Here is a 24210-nt window from a genome sequence, read left to right as displayed (position 1 = left end):
TTGAGACTCCTAGGAATTATTATCCATCAATGGAATGAGATATCATCCATAGCCTGATGGTACACAGTTATACATTGCTGCCTTAGACCAGGGAAAGACATCATGGAAGTCTCAGCATGGTGTTCAGAAGCTGTGGAGATCTGGATGGGACAAAACTGAAGTTGAACCCTAACAAGATGGTTTAGGAACATCTCTATCTGCTCTGGTTTTAATTCTGGATGGAGTTGTGCTCCCTCTGAAGGAGAAGGGCCATGATTGAACTGCCCTCCTAGACTCACAGCTATTGCTGAATTTGCAGGTAGAAATGGTAGCTAAGGTCCTTCAGTCAGTTGTGGCTGCAGGTGCACCAGTTATGTCCCTACCTGAAGCAGGAGACCTAGATGATGATAGTCCATACCTCACCACCTCCAAGGTAGACTGCTGCAATGCTTTTTACATGGGGCTGCCTTTGAAAACTACTTGGAAGCTGCAGCTGGTGCTGAATGGAGTTACTCGTGTGTTGCCAAGTGAGGGCTGCAGTGACTCCTAGTAATTTCCAGGGTACAATTCAAAGTTGAACTTCTTCAGTGACTTTAGAAAGGCACTAGTCCAAATTATCTTACAAGCTTATTGTTATAAGTCTAAAGGGAGGGAAACAGACTGTCCCCCCTGTACCACCTTAAATTCCGAGATACAAAGCAGAATTTAAGGCTAGTGTTGTGATACCAAATAAAAAATTAAATAATGAAGACACATCCAACTGTGCATTATTTTGCATAATTGGCAGAAAGAGAATATCAGAGTCTCCCTAAAAACATATACCTTTAGCTTACCATCAAAAATCAGACTTCTAATTACACTGTACGGAATGTACATAGGATCAGTTTTTAAATGAACAAGACAGGTAGTCCCCAGGTTAAGAATGCCCGGTTTAAGGACGACCCATAGTTAAGAAAAACTATGCTATTGTAGCAAAATTCGAGTTAAATACACAATGGTTTGAGTTCGTTACACAATCATACAGTATTATACAATAATGCTGTTCCAGCTTACATATAAATTCAACTTAAGGACAGACCTTGGGAATGGAACTCAAACTTGGGACTACCTGTAATCCTACGTTGATCAACAGATGGTCTCCAGCAATGCCCAGATTTGTCTGCTAGACTATATCTCATTTTTTCCAGGCTGGTTCTCTTGATTTTCTGAATTTTCCTGAACTGGTTGCTGTCTTCCATGAAAGCACATCCCCAAACTGTACTAGGTCCCATCAAACTACAACACTTCCCAGCTTTTGTGTCTTGAGAAATACTAGTGTAGATGAATCAAAGCTGAATTTCTCCTAACCAGAAGTATCTTATTGCAACTGTGCTTCTTTTTCAGGAACTCCTCTCTCTTTAGAGGTAAAGGCTCACTCTTTCCAGGCTGAGAAAATGGTTCTGACTTCCTATAGTCTCCCACCCTTCACCAAAATAGTACTGCCTGTGTCATTTCATGGCCTTCTCTGAATCATAGCCTCTCTCCCTGCCAATGGCCACTGCACTGCTATTCACAGCCGAAAGGAATCTTGGGAGGTTCTTATGCAACTGATGCTCAATATTTCATAGCTAGCTAAGCGTGCTGCACTCAACTCAATGCTTTCCAAGGGATCCAGAGAATGTTAGACTGAAGATCTAGTATTCCTTTTGTGCTGGTTTATTTCAGCTTTATAGTCCATGGCTTTTCTACTTCTTCTGGGGGCTCCGATTTTTAATTCCGGTATTGAAGGCTTGTTGCATCGTGCCAGGATGCTATTAAAAGATCTGGTTGGTGTTCAGAAGTTAAGAGTTGTATGTTGTCTTGAGGGCCTTTGAGCATGATCATAGGTTAGGGAAGAATTCTGGCCCAGCTCCTACTGGGAGCAGAGGTGGGTGTTCCACTCCCAGCAGACATGAACTGAAATGTCCTTTAGAACCCAAGATCTATCCAAGTTAGAACCACCAAGACAGTGATCCTCCTAAGAATGCTTCTTCAAAGAGCAAGTGCAAAGAAGTCCGCGGGTGGGCAGAGAGGGCTTATAAGTGTGGGAGACCCTAAAAGTTATGCCATCCAGAAAGGAATGTTAGCCCCACAATTGCAAGAATATTGATTCCATTGTCCTTTGATATTGTGTGTTGCCAATCATTACAGGCCACTCTGAGGTGGAGCCACTTGACCCCAGCAACTGCTGAATCAGGTGGAAATTGTCATGTGGCCTCCGAAATCCCACACCACTGCATCTGTCTTGATTTTCTCTTCCCTGTCATTTTGAAACCGCTGAAGTTCACTGAACGTCAGCAGGAGATGACCTTGGGTACAGGTCCCTAATCTCTCTGGGATACCTCCAAGGGCTGTGTGGGAGGGAAATACACCAATCCTCCAGGATATTCCACTGCTGACTCACTGTATGGCATTAAACCCACTGAATCAGATCCAAGCCAACGCCCTGAACTGGGTTGGTTTGGGTGGAGCAGAAGAATGGGTAACAGTGTCTTAAATTCATAATGCAGTGGCTTAGTAATCTTGGCTATAAACCCTGGGGGCTGCTTTGTCACTGCAGAATATCAGAAACCCTGTGAAATCCCTACCATAATGCTAATGAACAACATTGCTATCTACTGCATTCTTCCATAGATACATTGAATGTTAATCTCTTAAACGGAACAAATGAAATAATCGTGCAATAATCAGTGAGCTGACAGTCCAGTTTCGCTCTGAAAGTAGTCTTTAAGCTGAGGAAGTAGAAAACTGCTTTCTAACTCTTTTTAAATGATGGTGGTGGTGCTGATGATAATTAAATAATACCATAGGATCATCATAGAATGTGAGGATGCTGGCTGAGGAATTCTGGGAGTTGAAGTCCGCCCGTCTGAAAGTTGCCAAGGCTGAGAAACCCTGCCCTGTGCCGTGCAGAATCCCCCAAAAGTCTCTACTTTCTCAAGAAAAAGACTTAAATTTCATAATCAAGCAGCAGTCAAACTGGATTGGCCTCGAACGTGTACCCAATAAGGAAAAAAAGCTTCTCTCTCTTTTTTCCCCCCAACAATTTTACTGAAAATGATATCAAACGAATACAACAACAGAATACAGAAATATATTAAAGAAAGCTTATCTCTCCGCTCCTGCATATCTAGGGAATGATACATAGAGAGATATATTTAACTTGTTCATGCTTTTCACTATTTTAGTGGAGGAGGTAGGTATATATAGTTGGAGATTCCTAGCTGTGTGTCAGAAACATACCCCAGAGGGCACTGAAACAGGAGGGTGTGTCCTGCACGGGAAACTGGTTTGACAGATAATATGTTGGTACCTAGGATGGAATATCCAAATGCCCATCCTTTCCGCATTAAAACAACCAGGTAGACAACATTAAGGTTTGTCCCCATTCTGTCTGCCATTAAGAGGTCCAGTGTCACCACCACGACACCTCTGAGCGATTCTAAGCAGACTTCGATCTTAATGCATGTTACTGTATTGCTGTCACTCCAATTCTTCCTTCAAGTGCAGATTTCCGTTTTACAATAATTATACATTGCTCTCCAAATTGGGGGAACAGCAGTTATTATGGCTGGGTTCACACCAGTGCTTCTCAACCTTTGGCAACTTTAAGATGGGTGGACTTCAACTCCCAGAATTCCCCAGCCAGCAATTTTCCCCTCTCTCTTTTTCTTTCTGTCTCTCTGTCTCCCTCCCCCCACCCCCCACCCCCCACAACCAGGAGAGGGATGGATGTAGTGCTATATGTCTATATGTGCTATACGTCAACCAAAGTCCGCACCAGTCCTTCTCATCCTTGGCAACTTGAAGATGTATGGACTTCAGCTCCCAGAATTCTCCAGCCAGCATGTGTGGCCAAGGTTGAGAAACACCGGTTCACACATTGTGCTAAGCCAGCAAGGGATTCATTTGGTTTTGATTTTGCATGTTGTATGAACCCAGGCAATATTTAGAGGGCCACAGATCTCCCTGTCCTGGCCAATGAGATCATGAAAGTTGAGTTCAATGTACCTGGAAGGCATCAGGTTGCAGAAGACTGATTCTGGCAGCGTACAAGGATGAGACTGACAAAACTATACCAGTGCTTAAGGGTGCCAAGTTATTCCATATTAGGGATGAGTTCTCAATTATGTAGAGTTTTGATGGAAATATCTCTATCTATCTATCTATCTATCTATCTATCTATCTATCTATCTATCTATCTATCTATCTATCTATCTGTCTATGATGAGAGAGGGGGGATGGATGGACGGATGGAGATGATTATCTATCTATCTATCTATCTATCTATCTATCTATCTATCTATCTATCTATCTATCTATCTATCTTTCTATGAAATATCTACATCTATCTATCTATCTGTCTATGATGAGAGAGAGGGGGGATGGATGGACGGATGGATGGAGATGATATCTATCTATCTATCTATCTATCTATCTATCTATCTATCTATCTATCTATCTATCTATCTATCTATCTATCTATCTATCATCTCCATCCATCCATCCCCCCCCCCATCATCTCTCTCTCACCATCCCTCATCCATCCATCACCCCTCATCTCTCTTCTCAGAAGAAATCGGGAAATCCCGAACCAGCAATAGATGAAAAGTGTGCTGAACTGCAAAGAGTTGTCACTCAGTTTGCTGTGTCTTTGTCTCCTTGGGCCTTGGTTCTACTTCTTTCAAAGGGGAAGAATAACAACGATTCACTTTGGGGAGCCGTCATCACAGAGATGATTAATGCGTCTAGCAAAGCCTTGGATACACTTCCTGAGTCTTGTATGAATTACTATTATTAATAAACAGCTCACGGCTAAATGGGGTTTGTTGACTCATTTATGGGCAGACGTTTATGGCAATGGCCTGTATGCTTTAGGCTAGATCTCTGAATGCCAGCCCTTCCACTCCCTTTCCTCGGAGAAGGGGGTCTGCAGGGCATGGCCAAAAAAGTCAAGATGTCACCTGCAACAACTCAAGAAAAGCTCCACCCATTTTTTTATGTGCTAACAGAGCTTCAGCAGAAAGCAGAAGTCTTTCTCCTTTGCTTCCCCGCCTTGCCCTCTGCTAGCATTCCTTATAGCATCCTTAAATTTGAAGGCCCTCTTCAGACCATCCGGATCAACCCCCTGCTCTGTACGAATTAAAGGGATCCAAATTAAAACATCCTGACAGGCGGCTCTCCAGCCTCTGGTGGAACACAGTGAAGGGAAGGTCACACTCCTCTATCCCAGCAGTGGGGCAGAAATCCAACAGGTGCAGCCAGAAACATTCTCCTATAGTCCCTACTCTTCCATATTCAGAGACAGATGCGTCAGCCCCACAGATGCTTCTTGTGCTTTTAAGCACTCATCGAAAAAAAAGGAGGATGAAAAATGCTGAAAGTCTGGAGAAATTGAAAGGGGGTAGCGGGTGGCTGAAGAAATGCACTTTGTAGATGTTCTGAGTTGCTGATCACGACTGTTTCGCTATCATTCATGCTTCATGTTTTTCTTTTTAAAGGCGCTTCTGCTTTTGCTGCTTTGACTCCCAAATACCTGGGTGTCGCAATGGAGCGCTTGCACAGCAAACAAGTTCTGGATCTGACTCTTGGATCCTTTTACAATCAGCTTGCCTGCCATTTCATTAACTCCTCTGCTCCAAATTATCTTTCCACCTCCTGCATTCCACCCAACAGAGCCTGCTGTCCTCCAGATGTTTTGGAGTGCCATTCCCAGAATCTGCCACCATCTGCTGTGCTGCCTGGGGCTTAGGGGAATTGTAGTCCCAAACGTATTGAGGGTTTGATGGCTGGTGTGGGTCTTCCAGGCTGTGTGGGCGTGTTCTGGAAGTTTTGTTTCCTAACATTTTGCCAGCATCTGTGACCGGCATCTTCAGAGAGCAGGAGCACAGACAGGAGCTCCTGGGCACAGAGAGAACTGCTCCTGTCTGTGCTCCTACTCTCTGAAGATGCCGGTCACAGGTGCTGGCAAAACGTTAGGAAACAAAACTTCCAGAACACGGCCACACAGCCCGGAAGACCCACACCAGCCATTGTATTCCGGCTGTGAAAGCCTTCGACAATACGTATTGAGGGTTCCTTTGGAAGTTAAGCTGCTCCTTCAGGGCAGGGACCTCTGTTTGGGGCAGGAAAGGCAAGGAACCCCTAGGGCTTTCTCACTTACTATGGGAAGTAACTCAAGGAGCCTGTTGGGGGATTCTGGGCCAGCTTTAGGGTAAGGCTGTGGCTTTATTGGCAAAGAGCAAGATTTGAACTCATAGTCCAGACCAGCATTTCTCAACCTTGGCAACTTTAAGATATGTGGACTTCAACTCCCAGAATTCCCCAGCCAGCATTGAGAAACGCTGGTTCAGACTCATACAGTTAGACTAACTTTCGCCCATGGCTGCTTAAAAAGAAGGGATTGGGAAAGATTTCCAATAATCTCACGCTTGGGAGACTTCATTTTTGCCAAAGCAGAAAGCAGGGGAGGGGGTATCCACAGGTCGTGAGTCAAAAAAGTCAACATGGCGACCACAACCGTGAGATCGAAGCCCCACCCTTTTTATATGTGTGTGTGGGGGGGAGGGGCAGAGCTTCGATTTCACCATCGTGGCTGCCATCTTGACTTTTTTGTCCACACCCGGCAGACACCCCTGCTGTTCTAACGTTTCTGCCTGACTTGACCTCGCGGTGCCATTCCTGCTTCAGTCCCCTTCCTTCGGACGATCGAGACCCACAAGCATGAGGAAGCCTCTTAAAATGGAAGGAAAGAAAGGGAGGAAGATATCCAGCGCAGCAGACCGTGGAAATCAATGGCCCAAAGGAAGTGCCAGGTTTTAATGATCAGGTGGAACAAGGAAAGGAGCACGAACAGCTAGTCCAGCCACTCTGCAAGGTTGCCAAAAAGTACAGAAATTAATAACTCAACAGGTGCAGCTTCCCTACCCTCCACCCCAGCCTAGGAAAAGCAATAGAGAAGCCCCCCCACCTTGCTAAAAGTCTGGTTGTCCCCAAGAAGGAGGGAGGGAGTTTGGCTTCTGTTTCCCACCCTGGACCATGCCACCCTCCCTGGCGCTGGTCTCGGCTTTCGTGACCCCTTTGGGGGGCAACGGTTCTATCGTCTTCTTGCGCCAAAGCAGGACTCTTTGATTCAGGCCAGAGCAATGGAAGCCTTTGGAAACGGTTTGGGAGCAAAACGGTTTGGGAGCTCTGTATGAGATGCTGGGCCCTTGTTTCTTTTTCGCCCCCCCAAAAGTTTTTGGCCGCCCGTGAATTTCATGCACCAAGCATTCAAGTCCGCTTGTTTCGGGTGTCTTGCACTCTCCCCCCCACATCCCCCACATGGGTTAGGGTTAGGGCTATCCATGGATGGTTGAGAGTTACCTCTGCCCATTTATGTACCCAGACTGTAACCTGGGTCTCTCTTTGGCGATACTTTTTGGGATACTACATTTTATCAGTAGTGGCAGGTGAAAAAGGAGCAAAAGTCTGCCCTTGTGTCATATTATTCTCTTTAAATCATACAGAGCAGGAAGCTTTTTGCGGCTGGGCAAGGATTTATTTTGTTTTATTTATTTATTTATATCTCACAACTGTCATCGCCCATCTCCCTAGAAGCTCCCTACTGGGCGATTTACAGTAAAAGAATAAATATTAATATTAATTAAAATACCATAAAACAAGAGACCTACAATAATTTAATCCTTACTGAAATCTATGTGGGTCTATTTAAGACAGCCACAATGAATAGCATATTTTTTCAAGGCGCAAAAGTGACACATAACCTCAAATTCTTTTTTTTTAAACTGTTTCTCCATTGGAAACGCAGAAAATATTAGTTTATGTTCTACCCCCAGCAGCTACTCAGTATCCAAGGGAAAGCACTCTAGAGAAGCTCAGAGGCACTGTCTTCTCTCTTGCTGCTTCATAGGTCTAAAATTCAGGCAAAGCTTGAGCATGTTGGAATCTCAGGAGTGAAGTCTCTTGGCTGGGTGGGAAATAGGGATTCCATCTGAGCAGGGGTGTCCCCCGGGTATGGTCAAAAAAGTCAAGATGGTGTTGCACACACAGAAAAGGATGGGACTTTGATCACACCACTGCCGAGGCCATTTTGCCTTTTTTGACCATATCCCGGGGACACCCCTGCATTTGTGGCTCAGAATAGCAATTAAAAAACACATGGCCTATAGGTCGAAGAGCAATCGATCATGCCTCTGAGCATAAGCAGACAGTCTGTCTTCAGAGAAGACAAAGTGGTTACTGAATTCACCCAGCTATGCAGCACACAAAAGCCCCGAAGACCAAACACGAGGCTTCGCTTGCTGCGCGCGTGCAGCGGGGAGGTTTATAACGGGCTGGCTAAGCGCCTAGTGCGGACGCGCAATTACGGATCTCCTCTTCAGCTTTCAGCCCGCTCTTAGGTTCGGCGTTGGGCGTCTGTCTTTCTAGCGCAGCTTCGCAGCCAGGTCTGAACCCCGGCCGCGGGGGGGGGGGGGGGTAAGGGGACGGGGGAATTAATTCCCCACCACACGTGTTCACGGCCCCCCCTCCTGCCCCTGTAAAGCCCAAGTCCTCTGACACGCCGCCCAGGCGCTCGCGGCGCTCCAGCCCCTCTCGCCTTTTCACACGTCGCCCGGCCCTCCTTGGGCAGCCCCCGCCCCGCCCCGCCTCGCCCCGCCCGCTGACGAAGTGCCCCAGCCCGCTGCGCCAGCGGGCCGCAAGTTCCTCCGGGCGCTCTCCCGGGCTGGCTGGGCAGCGGTCGGGGCTGGGACTCCGCGAGCGGCTCAGCTTCAGCGCTTTCGCGGGAGCGCGCTCTCCGTCCCCCGGTCTCCCTTTCGTCTACTTTCTTGTCCCCTTGCTCGAGGGCTTCCTGTAGCTGCTGGCACTTTTTCTCTCTCACCAGTTTCACCCTTCCCTGGTTCTCTCTCTCTCCCTCTCCCTCTCTCTCTCTCCCTCCCTCCTCCCCACCCTCGTCCTGGCTGCCTGCTGGTTGCTCAAGCGGCAGGGATGGGGGGCTGCCCAGGGGGTCTTCCGCCCCTGCCTCCCAACTCCGGGGGCCAAGCGCTCACCTGCCCCTGGCAGTGCCCAGGAGATGCAGACCAAGGAGGACCCAGCTGAGACCATGGTCCTGCCCATCCCCAGGCAGCCTGGGGAGAACCTGCGCCGCCTTCGGGGGCGAAAGCGCCTGCTGGGGGAAGAGAGAAATCTGGCAGGGTGGGCACTGCTCATGGCCATGCTGGGCATCTTCTTGATGGTGCTGCACACCGAGCTGGCTTGGTTCGGCCACTGCGAGGTAAGTTGCATACGGCCAGCCCCTGGTCTCTCCCACTGACCCCTCTTTGTCCCCCTCCCCATCTCCCAGTGCTTCTGGAGCCTCACCGCAGCCTGGGAACCAGGTCTGCCTGTTGCATCTGCTTTCATCCCAAATCACTTTCCAGGGAATACGTTTTTGCAGCTTGGCTTTATGGAAGGTTGACAGGGCCAGAGTTTGGGAAATTAGCAAGGAACGTTCTCCAAGATCAGATTAGCGGCTGATTCAGGTTGCATAAAATAGGCAGACAGATGTTGCCTGATTACTGCTTTTTCTGTATATCTCTCCGAAGGTTTGGATCATCCGGTGTGGCGTGGGGGTGAAGGTGTCGGGAGCCCCAGATTCTAATCCCTGCTCAGCCTTGGAAGCTTCCTGGGGAGGGAGGGGACCTTGGGCCAGTTAAACTCTCCCAGTCTAAACTTCCTCACAAGGTTGTTGTGGGGAAAAGTAGGAGAAGAGAGCCCTATGTCACCTTTATGGCCTTAAAGGAAAAACAAGATGTAAGTCTAATTAATAATTCTAAGGATGTTCCGTCCATGTGAAGCGTTCTGTGAAGTCTGGAAACTGTCCTGTGTCTTTATTCGTGAGAGCGCTGTCTGTCTACCTAATACCTTATTTTAAGCAGAGTCTGTCAAGCTCTAGCAGAAAGTCCCTGCAAAGTTGCCGTTACAAAGTTGGAGTTGGGAATGACAAGAAACGGATTTTAGCTCTCTTTCCATAAAGTTTGTGCGGTGACTTTAGGCTCTTCACCTCGTGGGAGTGTGGTGAGAATAAGTTAGGCAGAAGGAGAGGAAGTGATCTGAACTCCAGAAAGCAGAGCTGAATAAAAATAAAAAGGATAACATTTCTCTTGCACGTGTCCTCCCTATAATTGTACCCAACCCTGCAAAGAAATGTTATGGCTGCAATGTGGAAGGAAATGCGAGACCATTTACAGTTTCCTAAACCAAAGTTACTAAAGCACATGGCTAGAAGGAAAGGCAGTTTTGGATATTTTCCGTTCTCCGACGTTGTGACAAAATGACAGCCGTCCACCAATTAACAAGGGTGCCCCCCACCTGCTAAAAACAATTGTGGAGGAACATGCTATAGAAGAAGCCTAGTATTAGCCCATGGAACTCATTGCCACTCGGTGTGGTGATGCCCGTAAGCTTTTACGTGGCTTTTTTAAAAAGTAGGGCTAAGAGCAGATGCGTTGTTGGTAAATTACTGTTTGACAGAATCAAAAGCTGGACTGCTCTTTTCAGAGAAAGCAGACGCTGTTCTGGGCAATTATACATTAGAACCGCCTGGGCACATCTGTGCTGTACAATGGTATAGAGCAGTGTTGTCCAAAAGCAAGAGTTAACTCAGATAAAGTCAAGAGTCTTAAAGTTTTAGCTTGCATGTGAGTGTCTCTTTACAAACACACAGAACAGAGATTCACTATGTCAACGTTTTTCAAACTTGGCCACTTTAAGATGTGTGGACTTCAACTCCCAGAATTCCCCAGCCAGCCTGGCTGGCTGGGGAATTCTGGGAGTTGAAGTCCACTCATCTTAAAGTGGCCAAGTTTGGACCACACTGGTCTAGAGGTTTTGCTGTCGAGACCCAACAGAGGCTGAAACGGATTTGTGGATCTGACCCGGCGCGGCTTTTCTGAAATGGTTCTGAGGACAGCTGCGGCGGACAGAGTTCCCCATCTGCTCCACCACCAGAGGAGAGACAGGTCTGTGCATCCCGGGTGCCTGTCCAAAAACAAACGCTTCTGGTGTAGCCTGAAACGGTTGTTCACTTCTGGGAAGCGTGCAAAGGACGCTTCTCCACCTCTGGGGCCCTTCAGTGTTAAGAATGAGTGTTTCGATTTTCTGCCTCCTGCTCTGAAAAGATAGGGTAGCCCGTTATTATACGTCCGTGAATAGTATTACCCCTACCTTAAGGACAGTTTTGCCGACTCAGTTTTGCACACTTCTGATGCCTGAGTGCTGCTACCTCCGTGGGTTGCCCAAAGTACTGAGCTGTGGTTAGGGGTAATTTACTCTCCAGTATTTCAGCCTTGCTGAAATAAGGCATTCTTCTATGAAGCTCCTGATTTATCTGCTTTTTTAATCTTCCCAGCAAACTTGGAGTGGGTCCTTGGTAGTAGTGATACTTCAAATGTTTCTTCTCTACCTGACAGGACCCGGTCTGTATTATTTGCAGACTCTCCCAAGCGATACTGAACCCCGGTGTAGACATGGCGAAAAGAGCAGCCCCATTTTTCTTCCCTCCTTACGTTTCTGGGTTTGTAACCAATTTGGCCAGGGAGGACCTTTTAAAAACGTGAAGCACGAATCCTATTTTGTAAACCTAAAGTTGGCAGCATGAACATATTTTAGGGATTTCTGATTAAATGGATAGAAACCATCGTTTCTTTTTAAACATTTATCTGTTATGCTTAAACTCTGGGTGATCCTGGCTGTAATGATTAAAAGATGTGCAGCTTGCTAATTTGGTCAGTGTGTGCACGGTTAAGGTGAATTAGGATTGGGGAGGCGATGGCTCAAATCCGCCCTCAGCCATGGAAGATTGTAGGTGCCGTTGGGCCATTCTCTTTCTCTCAGCCTAGCCTGCCCTACAGGGTTGTTGTGCAGAAGATTGGAGGAAGGCAATGTACGTTGCTTTGAGCGTGTTTGATCTAACAAATGAAAGAACAAATAAACATTCATCTATCTGGAAATGGAAAAAGATGGGAGGGGAATCAATTTGGTTCACTTTGGTATGAAATGTGTGTGGGTTTTCGTGCATGTGCAATCCACATGTCCCCGTATTCAACCCCAGAGAGCAAACTCCTTTTCCTCTGAAACATGAACCAGGAATGGTGTTTCACATGGGGAGAGATTAAAGATGGACAACTTTTTTGAGCCAAGAGTTACAGCCGGCTTTTGAGTGGTGTTTCAGGGAGGGGACACTCTCGAAAAGGAGTGGATGAGGTTAGAACAGAGGTGAAAATCAATTTAATTCTTATATAAACAGAATGAAATTAGATCTCGTTGGTCTGCTTGTTCTCCAGATGTTTATTTTGTAATTCCCCCCTTTGATCACATGTGGAGTTAGCTGGGATTCATGCGTGTCTGTGCGCATGTGTGCACATTTGTCGATCTGTCTCACCTCATCATACAAAGAAGAGTATCTTCCTCTAGCCTCGGTTGTGGATTAGCAATATGGGTGTGGGGTTTCCAGACTGTCCCCCTCGCATTGCACAACCCCAATCGTCTGAGTCACGTTCTATTTCATGTCTCTTTTCCGGCCAAATCTAGAACTCTTGCGTTCGTTCATCTCGAGGGCAAAGAATTTTGGCACTTCCCCCACACTTAAGGCTTTCCTCGGTCTTTGCATTAACCAGTGTGGGGTTTGTACTGATCAGAGCGCATTCTCAACGCCAGAAAAGAGTTTGGCTTAGCCTCATGTACGAACCCAGCTTAACAACATGCCTGCACCCTGCCAGTGTTTCTCAACCTTGGCCACTTTAAGCTGCGCGGACTTCAACTCCCAGAATTCCCCAGCCAGCCCTGGCTGGCTGGGGAATTCTGGGAGTTGAAGTCCGCGCAGCTTAAAGTGGCCAAGGTTGAGAAACACTGTTTATGCACTCGATCATATTTAATCCAACTCTGTCTCGGCATGATAGGTGTATCTACTAAGTCCGAGGCTTGAAGAACTGTGAAGTTCTCATACACTTTGATGGATTCCAGACTAATTCATAGTGATAGGGTGTCATTGTAACGACGACAGCAACAAGAGCAGTGAGAACAAGGATGAGGAATTGAACTGAGATTATAGTGCGGATCATCCAGAGTGTAGTTTCTCCTTGGTTGGGGCTGTGTTATTTTCTCCTATAATTTGCACTGCCTGGAACATTTACAAGGCAATAAACGGATTGGTTTGAGTGGGGTGTACAGATGTATGGATTTTACTGGAAAAAAGCGTTCTCCAGAGCGCGGCATCTATTTCTTCTTCCCATATTGCAGTTCGAAGAGACCGGGGTTGAAGACAGTGAGAAACTTTTCTAAGGCCACTGCAGGGCGAGACGGGAACTGGAGACTTCCTGGTTCTGCAGCTCAGCCTGTTTGCTGCCGTGCTCAGACGGTTCAGAAAACAAGGCTTGTTCCGTTTCGCGATCGCGGCGAAGAGCTTCAGGCTGGGTTGGCAAGATCTTAGTCCCATCCATGCAGGTCCGTTGAGGCATTTTCCATCTTGAGACAGAAGGAAGGCAGGTCCTTTTGAAAATGGTGGCCCGGGCAGCAGAGGCTTTCCAAGGGAAGGTCAAAAAAGTCAAGATGGTGGCCTGCATGATTGAAGCCCCGCCCCTTTCATAGGGGCATCTAGGAGAAGCGGTGGAAATGATTAACACTGGGTTCATTGTCATGAGAAGAACTGGCAAGGCCCCTGGACGTGGCAAACAGCCTATTGGCTGGAATAAGGGTGGGTGGACTTGGTGCTGCTCTGCCTTGAAGCATGGGGGTTGCCTCTGCCCACGTGCAGAGTGCCTGCCACTAGTTCCGATGCCACCGCCACCAGGAGCTCAGGAGGCCTCTCTTTGCCAGGGCAATTCCGGTGGCCTGGTAACATCTGTCCTGCCTGGAGTGCCAGGAAGATGAGACAGTTTGGAATTGTGCCTTGTGTGCTCCATCCAGGGGTGTCAAGATGGCGGCCACCACCATGCAACACATAAAAGGATGGAGCTTCGATTGCATGTTGGTGGCCGCCATCTTGACTTTTTTGACCTCATCCTCTCTGCGGACATCCTTGGCTGCCTCTCAGTATTGGGGAACCTCAATTTGGGCAAGACTCCCTCAAACCGTTGGCCATTTCTCTCTCAATCACTGCTCCCTTGCTAGAATGTTACTACCAGGAGTAGCAACCTTAGGGAAGACCTGCATTTGGTCTTCCACAGGCTAGATAGTCCTCTGTCTAGAGCAGTGTTTCTCAACCTCGGCGGGTTTAAGACGTGTGGACTTCAACTCCCAGCATTCCCCAGCCAGCAATGCTGGCTGGGGAATGCTGGGAGTTGAAGTCCATACGTCTTAAACCCGCCGAGGCTGAGAAACACTGGTCTAAAGAAAGAAAAAGGTGCTGGGTGAGGTTCTGCTCTATCAGAGAGCCAATGCAGAGATGGCCATGGAGGTCCACAGCCCAGCAGCCAGATGGGAGGGGATAGTCCTGCAGGTGGCCGACCTGTGAACAGTCCTTCATGTGCACTAAGATGGCTGGACAAGAGGCCTTCTTCCATTTTTCCAGAGGAAACACGATTTTCATGCTAGAACATCTTGGTCTGGCGTGGGGCTGCCTGAGCAGGGGGCTGGCAGTGAGACGGAGGCTCTGCTGCAAGGATGCGTCCTCTGCAGGACGTAAGTGGGGTGTCTTGGCCTTGCTGCAAGCCTGCGGTGTAGACCGGCCCTGTGACTCCTACCTGTCGAAGGCGTTTTGGTGCACAAGGAATCAAATCATAGCCTGCTTTGTAGCATGGTTCAGAGAGGTCATCAAAGCCATGCTCTCCAACCGACGTGTGGAGGGTCTGTCGCACACCCCTGACCTCTAGAGGTAGACTGCATTAGAACATGGAGGCTCTGCTTAGCCAAAGTGGCAAACGGCCCTCAAATGTGTTCCAGGTTTTATTTTACGGGACGGGGTGCAGGGCTCAGTGGACGGATCCAAACGAACTTCACGGGTGGCATTTGGAAACGATGCACGTTTGGTCCAAGCGGGAAGCGATGTCGCCTTCCATTGAAGAAAATTTGCGTGTCGTTTTGCGGTTGCATGTGGGAAGCGCGAGGCAACGAGCCTAGGGATTCTGTTAGTGTGAGAAAGGTGGCCTGGTAGCTGGGTCAAACATGCCATAAACGGCCTTCCTCTCCCGGAAGTTGGAATGTTTACGAACATTGCATAACGCTACCCTGCTCAGGCGGGACAGAAATCCTGGTTGGTGGGCCTGTTAAAAAGTGTCCAGAAGGCAGCGTTTGTAAAGAAATTTGGCTGCATTCACCCAAGGCACCAAGATGGGTTAATTCTGAACCTTGCTCAATGTGCTGTTTAGCCTAGCGGTATTATGCATTCATTTAATTTTATGGCTTGCAGTTATATGGGCGCAGAAAATAATCAGTTAACTAGGCTAAGTACATTATATGAAAAGATCCAAAGTACAAGCTGAATTCTTCCAAGGCTGTCTGCCTTTTTTTTTTTTCCCCCTGGATCAGAATTGGCCAAAAAATTGAGGACTGAACCTTCCTTTGATGTGATTGGCAGTGGAGCGTAAATTAGATGTGGGAGAGCATTTTTTCCCTTCTAATTTAAGAACCGAGTATCCAGCAGAAATGTAGCCTGTGTAGAATTTCCTGCTCAATTTTGATGATGTCTCAACAGCAGAGTCGCCTTGAGAAATGGGGAAAAAAAGACAACGGAGCGGGAAACATCCGTAGGAATTTCTTCCCCAGTCTCTTTCTTCCTCTCGATTTTTCTTGTGTGTGGAGAGATGCGGGTACGTTACTGTATATGCTTATTCATAACCTGGGGAGTGGAATTTATGTTATTAGTGTAGATGCAATAAAAAAGCAGGGCTTGTTCATTTCTTAGCCTGAATTGCATCTAATGAGGAAACCCTGAATCTACGAATACCTTATAAAATAAAATAAATATAAATGGGAGATTGTGGGCGGCTGCAGATTTGAAGCAGATCTTAGCTTTTTCCTTCAAATTGAGGGAAGGGTGGAGTATCAATGCTTCTTTCCCCAAATCCCTGTTAGCTTCACAAGTGTGGGTTTGCAAACTCAAGTTTCCCAGCTGAGATGTCAAGTTAGATCTAGCTGAAGAGTCTACAGCAGTGTTTCTCAACCTTTAAGACGTGTGGACTTCAACTCCCAGAATTCCCCAGCCAGCACTGGCTGGGGAATTCTGGGAGTTGAAGTCCACACATTTTAAAGTGGCCAAGGTTGAGAAACACTGCTCTACAGAACAATGAAGGGAAACTTCATTGCTCTTTCCCCAGACATTGCAGAAATACAACTCCCAGGATCCTTGACCGCTGACCAGGTTGGTTTAGATTTCTGGGAGTTGTAGTTCAGCGGCATTTAGAAGCTCACGTTTGGGGATTAGGGTTCATTGATCCCCGAATCCTCTGAAAAACTCTTAACAGTGTTGGACCTCTGTTGTCTGGCTTCTGACAAGATGCCAAATTCTCAACTTGGGTTAACTAAAGCCATCAGTTATGTTCACAACAGCAACTATTTTGGGGTGGCCTGGTTCGTGCAACATGCTGTGACAAAAGCTGCATCTGAACCCCTTGAATCTGAACTATGACCAACTCGAGCCCATGTTGATCTAGTCTAGGATGTTGTGTGAACCTGCCCCCCTTCTCTCTGATCCTTCTGCCTTAGGGATGGGGGGTTGATGCACATCGGAAGGGAGACTGGCAGTTGGAAAGAGAACATGCTGGATCCTCCTCCTTCTCCTCAAAATGGACAGGCATCACCCAGAAAAATATCAGGCAGAGCTTGATTTGCACTGTGGTGGCCACCACCTTGACTTTTTATACCATACCCTGTGGACACCCCGGTGTGAATATGTCCCTTTTTTTTTGTTTTGGGTGCCTTAAGTCAGTCTGGACTCCTGGCAACTGCCTGGACAAGTCCTTGCAGTTTTCTTGACAAAATTTCAGAGGTGGGTTGCCATTGACTTCTTCCTAGGGCTGAGAGAGAGGGACTGGCCCAAGGTCACCCAGCTGTCTTCGTGCCTGAGGCAGGACTAGAACTCACGGATCTCCTGGTCTCTAGTCCATTACTTTAACCACTACACCAAACTGGCTCTCTGGATGGGTCCCAAACTCTCCAGAAGTCAAGATCTACTTGAGGGAGTTGAAGACCTTGGCAGACGGCTGACAAGGTTGCCTTTGGACGCCCACCATGGGGCTGAGAGTCCTTCTGCAGGGCCAATGTCCCTGCTGGGTCAAGCTCTGCCTACCATCTCAGTCTGCAGGTCCATTTTGTGGTTGCGATTTGAGCTAAAAGGGCATTCGGCAAAACTCTAATATATTGAGTAACTCCCAGCAAAACTCACCTTGCACAGGTGGTTCCAAGCAAGTTATCGCAAGTCGTTGCAGCCACTCAAAATATGAGATCTGACAATAGCAGGGTAAATATTAGATAAAGCTAACATGGGATTGGCTTATTTATTTATTAACTAACTCCCGTCCTTCAGTGATCTGACCAGGCGTCCTTATCCAATGGCGTATTTTGTTTTTGACGAGGAAGCAAAAGAGAGCATGTTTTTGAACATCCTTCCATGGCCCAATTCCTTGCAATCTCTAACCTAATAATAATAGCAATCATAGTCCTAATTATGACAACATTACTGCTGCTGCAACTCCAGTAGGATGAACAAGATTTAAAACAATATTAATGACAACTACTACTGCTCCTGTTACTACTATAGGGTGGACAAGATTTAATTTAAATCATTTTGGCCCCGAGGCTGCAGCAGGAGAGGAAGAAATATTAAACCTTTCCGGTTATTCTGTGGCCAGTGTCGGCTGACCAAGGTGGCTTGAAGCGAAGGAGTTGCGTAGGACACTTAATGTACCTGCGTTTTGATGTTCCTCCATCTTGATATCCTGCTTGTTTTGGCAGTATGCAGCCTATTATGGGATGCTGGCTTCAGGCAGCCGCTTCATCCTCTCTCGTGCAGCCGGTGTGAAATGGAAAGCAAAAGAGTGCAAAGCGTGCAAGTGCGGGGCTTCACGATCCAAGTTCGTGGATAACAGCTGCTATGTAACTTTCCATTCTGAGTGAGCCAGCTTCACATTCAAAACAACACATCGCAAATGGTTCTGAGGGGGGCACTTCTGGTTTTTAATCCCCACAAAATATTTGGCAACTGGCCCAAAGATCAAGGAAGCAGCAACAACAAGAACTAGGATGTGTGTGTGTGTTCGTGCGTGCGTGTGTGTGTGTTTCCTTCTGATCAGTTAGCAACCTCCTGGCCATATCTGTAAAAATGAGCAAGACAATGCTCCCAAAAGATCTGACATTCCTGCAACGTGTCTTAATCTTAGTCTTAAATCGCCTTCAGAGAGACGCGCGACAGCCTCTCGCAGCGATCAGTGGGCAAGAAATGGCTAACGCAAAAGCAAACCCAGACGGGTTTCTCCAAGCTGCATGCCAGGGAGAGGAAGGACAGCGCTTGCCCCAGAAGATTTTCTTCAGGGAGGCAAGGCCGGTGCAATTCCTGAACGCTCTTTTCGGTTTGGACTGTACGCCTGTCGCTCAGCTCCCCAAAAGCTTTGCGGAAGCATCTTGAAGGCACTTCCTTGTTTTTGGCTACTTGTGGGATAGAAAGCAGCCTTTTGTTTGGGAGTTGGCTGACTGCACAATTTCGCAGCATTGGCATGGAACCAGGGGCCCTGGCACACATGCCCCATAGCTGCCCTGAGGTCTGCTTTCCCCAGTCGCTCTTCCTTGCTGTTGAATGCAGTCTCCTCGCCTCTGCGTGACCATCTTCAAAGGGCACAAAGTCAGTTTCCCTTGATGGATGAGGGCTTCTTCCTGAACTTGAGTCTGCAGGCAGACCTTGAATCCGTTCTGGGTCTGCTTCGGTGTTCCCTCCTTGCTTGGGAACACGGTGGAGAAATTGTCGGAGATGCGGAGGAAAGCATTACTCAAACATTCTGCAGTCGGTACAAAGGGGGTTCCGTTGTGAATTTTTGTTTTTTCAAAGCCAAAATGGTTATATGAATGAGCTGCCTTCCTTAAGCAAGGAGAGACCCCACTTTACAGCCATCCCCTTGCATGAAAGGAAAAGTCACCCTGTCCAGACTAGGCCAGGATTATGAAGCCTTGGGCACCTTCCGTTCTTGCATCAGTGAATGAAGAATGAAGGTCTCCTGTGATTTTCAAACCTGTAGCTGATGACCCAGCTGAGCCAAATGCAACCCACCAACCACGCGTGGTGGTCTGCTGGGGTCCCTACTTTGCCTTCACAGCGAAGCAGTCAAGATAAGACCATTTCCCAAGCCCCTACAGCTGGTGGACTGGATTGAGTGTGGGATGGGTCAAGAATGGTTGGCCCATCAGAATTGCCTATCCTTGAACTGCCTTCTCATGTCAACAACTGTTGGCATGAGAACTGAGCCCATCCTTCACTCTTGAAGGCTCTCTTTGCCTTTTTCTGTTTTATATCCCTTTATCTTATAACCACTTGTCCTCTCTGGCTTCTGATGAAGGGTGTGTTAGTCAGCTGTACAGGGCTGTTTCCGAGGAAGTTGAATGGGTCATGTAAACGGTGGTGGGTTTTACGACACTTGTTAGAATGCCAGCAGCCGTTCAAATCCAGTGACACCCGATGAGTTTGGCAAGCGACGGAAGGGTAGCAGAAGGCTTGGCCAAGTATTCTCTCAAGGTGCTTTTGATAAGAACTAACTTCTCTTTCCTCTTATGCCATGCACGCTTTGAAGGAAGATCTTAGAATCCAGATCTTAGAAAGCCACTTCTCCATTTGCTTCTGCACCAGCCAGGCTGTGGGCTGGGAGTGCTTGCTTTGCACATTTGGCACAATAAAAAGTAAGGGTTGCCTCTTTGACTCCATTCTTCCTTTCTGGGTGGGGAGGCTTCACATGTGCAGGTGGAACAAGAGCATGTCCAGGTTGCATTCACTTCAGCCATAGGCTGGTTTGGTTTTGTCTGAGCATGTTGCCCAAACCCAACATGGTTTATAAACCATGATTGATCACTTAGGCCTGTTGGGCATACTTAGCTGAGTGTGGTTCCTTAAAGGATGGCTTTACGTGATGTCTGAACCCTGCATGTCAGGAACAAGGTCAGACTGCAGGTCTTCTTCTTGACCTCTTCCTACTTGCAAGGCATTTTTGCTGCATGAGTCAGCTCAGGTGAGTCCACAGGTGGATCAGCTCTCACATGCAGACCATTAGGCTACAGTCCCAGGTGGACCTTTTTGGTGGGAATTCCATCTCTGCTTAAGGTACTTCTAGATAAAATGTCTTTTTCTATCATGTGCCCTATACTGATTAAGGTCTTAGACCAGGACTGGAAGACCCAAGTTCATATCCTTTGCAAGATGGTTGTGGCATGGAAAAAATGGGAAGGGTGGATATTCTGTGCCCTGCCTTGACCTCCTCATGTAGTGTTTCTCAACCCTGGCAACTCGAAGATGTGTGGACTTCAACTCTTAGAATTCCCCAGAATTCCCTGGCTGGGGAAACCTGGGAGTTGAAGTCCACACATCTTCAAGTTGTCAAGGTTGAGAAACACTGTCCTAATGAATGAACTTAGGTATGGAATTTTACAGGGTTCCAGATTTTGCTGCCTTATCTTTGGAAGCTGCAGTATGCCCCCCCCCCCCCAATCCCTCATTTCTTAGTACAAAAGGGAAGGAAAAACAGAAAATTCTTGATACTGCTAGGAGCTGTTTATCAGGAAACACCTTCTCTCCCACCCACCCCCACCTTTATTTTCTTCTCCAACCAGTTCTGGCATACAATCTGGGTACAAGCTGAAGTTCCTCTTGTTTAGGCACAATTGCTCCCTTCATGGCTGGGGCTGGAGACCTGCAGGTGGAGAAGCCGGTTTGGGACTGGAGTCAGGACAAATATGAATCTGGATAGGCTGGTGACATGTGCTCAGTCCTCAGCGGTGGGAACTGCCCCCTCCCTTGCAAAGACAGGAGCGAAGAGGATCCTGGTTTCTGAAACGTGCCAAAGTGGATGAGAGTTTAGAGATTGGAGAGGTAACATTTAGAGAAAAGAAAGTTGTTAGAAGGATGAAGTGGGAGGCAAGTTGGAAAGGTTACCTTTTCATTCAGGATTCTGGAAAGGTTTGATGACTATGGGTTATGGCTAAAATCAAAGTGCCTGTGACACCCTCAGGTTGGGGGGAATCAAGGTTTCCTCTCTTTCTCTTAAATGCATAGAATAGCCTGCCCCAGATTCATGCCAATTACATGCGTGCAAATTACCACTCCCCAAATTCCCAACTGACAGCTATTCTGAAAAGAGAGGAGGGGATTGTTATCCAGGACATCTCAAAGCTGCCAGGTTGGCAGAAGCAGGTGTGTTAGTGTCTGTGTGAGGTCTTTGTGTTTTAAATGCAAGGATGGACAACAGGGATCTTAAGGCTGCGTGTGGTTTTCTGGCTGATTTGAAAACCTCTCTGCAAAAGATCATTTCGGGCCTGGTGTTTGCTAAATGCTGCTCCCCTGCAGCTTGGTGATCGGGACAGGGAAGGGGGTATCCAAAAGAGAGGGCCAAAGAGAAGCTACACCCTCTGCTTGTTTCTTCCATGCCTGTCAAATGGTCCTTACTGATTCCCCCCACCCCAGAGGAAGCAGCCTGCGATGGGAAATGGTTGCCCTACCTCTGCTTTAACAGATAGAAGAGAGGTAGAAATCAACCTTGCTCTGCAGGACTGCAGCTTCTTAACCAAGCCAGAGTGCCTGGCAGCAGCTGTGCAAGAGCAAAGAGAATTTCCTTCCTTCCTTCCTTCCTTCCTTCCTTCCTTCCTTCCTTCCTTCCTTCCTTCCTTCCTTCCTTCCTTCCTTCCTTCCTTCCCTTCCCTTCCCTTTCCTTTCCCTCTCTCTCTCTCCTCCCTCCCTCCCTTCCCTTTTCTGTTTTCTGTTTTCTCTTTCTCTCTCTCTCTCTCCCACCCTGCCTTCCCTCCCTCCCTCCCTCCTTCCCTCCCTCCCTCCCTCCTTCCCAAAAGGAGCCTATAGTTTGAAGGGCTCAGCCAGCCATTTCGCATCCCCTTTCCTATGGCCGTGTGGGGCCAATGGGGTGTAGGAGTTGAGCTGTTGGACTAGGAGTGGGGAAACTTGGGAATCACCGGTTTAAGTCTCTCCATAGCCCTGGAAATGCCCCGGGGTGACTTTGGGCCAGTCTCTCAGCCCAGCCTAACAGGGGTGATGTTGTGGGTGAACTGGAGGTGGGGGAGCTTCAAGAGAAAGGAAGGAAATACATCTCATAAACCCCTTGGTCTCCCTTAGATGTCCTTTGAAGAAGCCTGTACAGGTATGTGTGTGTGTGTGTGTATGTATATGGTGAACACAGCTAATTATCTTGAGTGTGTCTCTTTGCAAGCACTTGGCCTGGTTGTAATAATATTTGTGGAGGATGTCTTTCACCCCGCCTTGCTTGTCTTTCAATACCCAGGTTCGAACTCTGTTTCTTTTCGTTTTCCTTTCCAAGTCAAACTTGAGAAATGCCATTTCTTCAGAGCAGAGCAAAGGTGGTCCTCCAGCTGTACCTGTGGCTTATCACTCCCTTCTTATCCTCCTGAAAGGGAAATTGCAAGGATCCTGGAGTGAAAGTGGGAGTCCCTGCCTGGCACCTCCCTTCCTGGGAATGACAAAGGTTGCAACATTTTGCAAGCAAACCTTTCGTGGCACATCTTTACACGCTATTTCCAGGGACGGGTGCCCCGGGTTATGACTTGAGGGCAGACTTCATTTGAAACCGATTGCTGTTTTTAAAAAGCACCCGGCTCAGGTGACAAGGCAGTTTCCTGGTTGAATGTCCTGGGAACAAAAAAAAAAAACACAATTCTGCATTTGCTTTATTGGCACAGCCTTGCTCACACACCTCACCTGTTGCTTGAGGCGCTAAAGTTTAACTCCTTGCATGTAACAAGGAGGAAGAAGAGGCCTTGTCCTTTACGACAGTGTTTCTCAACCTGGGCCACTTTAAGATGAGTGGACTTCAACTCCCAGAATCCCCCAGCCAGCCATGCTGGCTGGGGGATTCTGGGAGTTGAAGCCCACCCATCTTAAAGTGGCCCAGGTTGAGAAACACTGCTTTAAGAGAACGAGAGAGTTGGATCAGAGAAGCCCACAAAATGCTATAGACATTTTAGGAGAAAAACCAAGTTTTTTCAAAGGCGGACGTTTTGGTGCGCTGCAGTTCCCCTCACCAGCTGCGTAAAATCTAGCCACGCATGCATCTGATGACATGGGCGGCACCTCACAAAAGCTTCCGCCTTCAAATAAACTCAGTTAGTCGGAAAAGGTGCTCCCAGATTTATGGCGGAAAATGCCTTCGGATTTTCCGCCATAAAATGAGGTTACTACATTTTGAGCAACACGTTGACATCAAATATGAATGTAGCCAGCTTGGACACAGCCTTTAGGGATAAAGCATTAAATTTAGGTCCCATGGAATGTGTTGGGGGCTGCATATGGGTGGGGTGGGTGGGTATGGCCAAAGAAAGTGGGCGTGCCCAAAGAGTAAAATCCATTTTTTCCTGAAACTTCATCCAGTCTTCTGTCTACGTGGGTTTCCTTTCAGTCTATCTCGCTCCTCCGATTGGATCTTAAAACCACTGCGGTATATTTAATTTCAGCTTCTGTTCCAAAAAGGAGAACGGTTCTTAATTAAGGGAGGAACAGACAGTTGTTCTTTACATGTTCTGGAAGATCAGCTCTCATTTGCCCTAGTCAATATATCCATTGATAGAAGATGCTGGAAGTTGTAGTTCAGCCATGGAGTAAGAACACTGATTGCCCTGTCCTGATCTTTGGTTTCAAACAAAGAGCCAAAATGCGGTTGTAATCGATGACATTAGTCATTTGCCATGAAATGTGAGGGTTCAGCCAAGGACCCTTAAGGATACCTTTAAATCTTCTTTCCCTGAGTCCAGAAGACTTTTCAAGGTTGAGCTGTGATAACTTTAGAACAGTGTTTCTCAACCTTGCTGGTTGGGGAATTCTGGGAGTTGAAGTCCACACAGCTTGAAGCGGCCAAGGTTGAGAAACACTGCTTTAGAAGCAAGATTGGCCAAAGGTTTAAGGGGTCTCTGGGAAAAGTGTCCTCGGGTGGACCTTAGGACTGATCTAGCACAGACTGCTTCTCTCCTGTCTCTAAATTCCATTTAGATTTCCCACAGTGCCCTAGCTTAAGACCACGCCAGGAG

At 47.4% G+C, this 24210-nt stretch overlaps 1 protein-coding gene across 2 annotated transcripts in view; it reads left to right on the top strand.

Annotated features, from left to right (window-relative positions):
• The first annotated feature begins 8684 nt into the window (after nucleotides 1-8684).
• The window catches only part of KCNN4 (potassium calcium-activated channel subfamily N member 4), a 33179-nt gene continuing 17653 nt past the window's right edge, over nucleotides 8685-24210 (top strand). Inside the window, exon 1 of one of the 2 annotated variants that reach the window (XM_007437774.4) lies at nucleotides 8685-9271. In XM_007437774.4, coding sequence (XP_007437836.1) covers nucleotides 9071-9271 — 201 coding nt within the window. In that variant the 5' untranslated portion in view covers nucleotides 8685-9070. Of the gene's footprint in view, nucleotides 9272-15538; nucleotides 15783-24210 lie in introns of those variants that run through there. The other variant, XM_025172899.2, reaches the window with a different exon arrangement.

The sequence above is a fragment of the Python bivittatus genome, unplaced genomic scaffold, assembly GCF_059951505.1.
Source record: "Python bivittatus isolate LINGU-HERP-01145 unplaced genomic scaffold, Pbiv_v1 ctg000310_np1212, whole genome shotgun sequence".
Classification (NCBI taxonomy): Eukaryota; Metazoa; Chordata; class Lepidosauria; order Squamata; family Pythonidae; genus Python; species Python bivittatus.
Note: the sequence above shows the minus strand (reverse complement) of the source record. Positions and strands in the feature narration are given on the sequence as shown.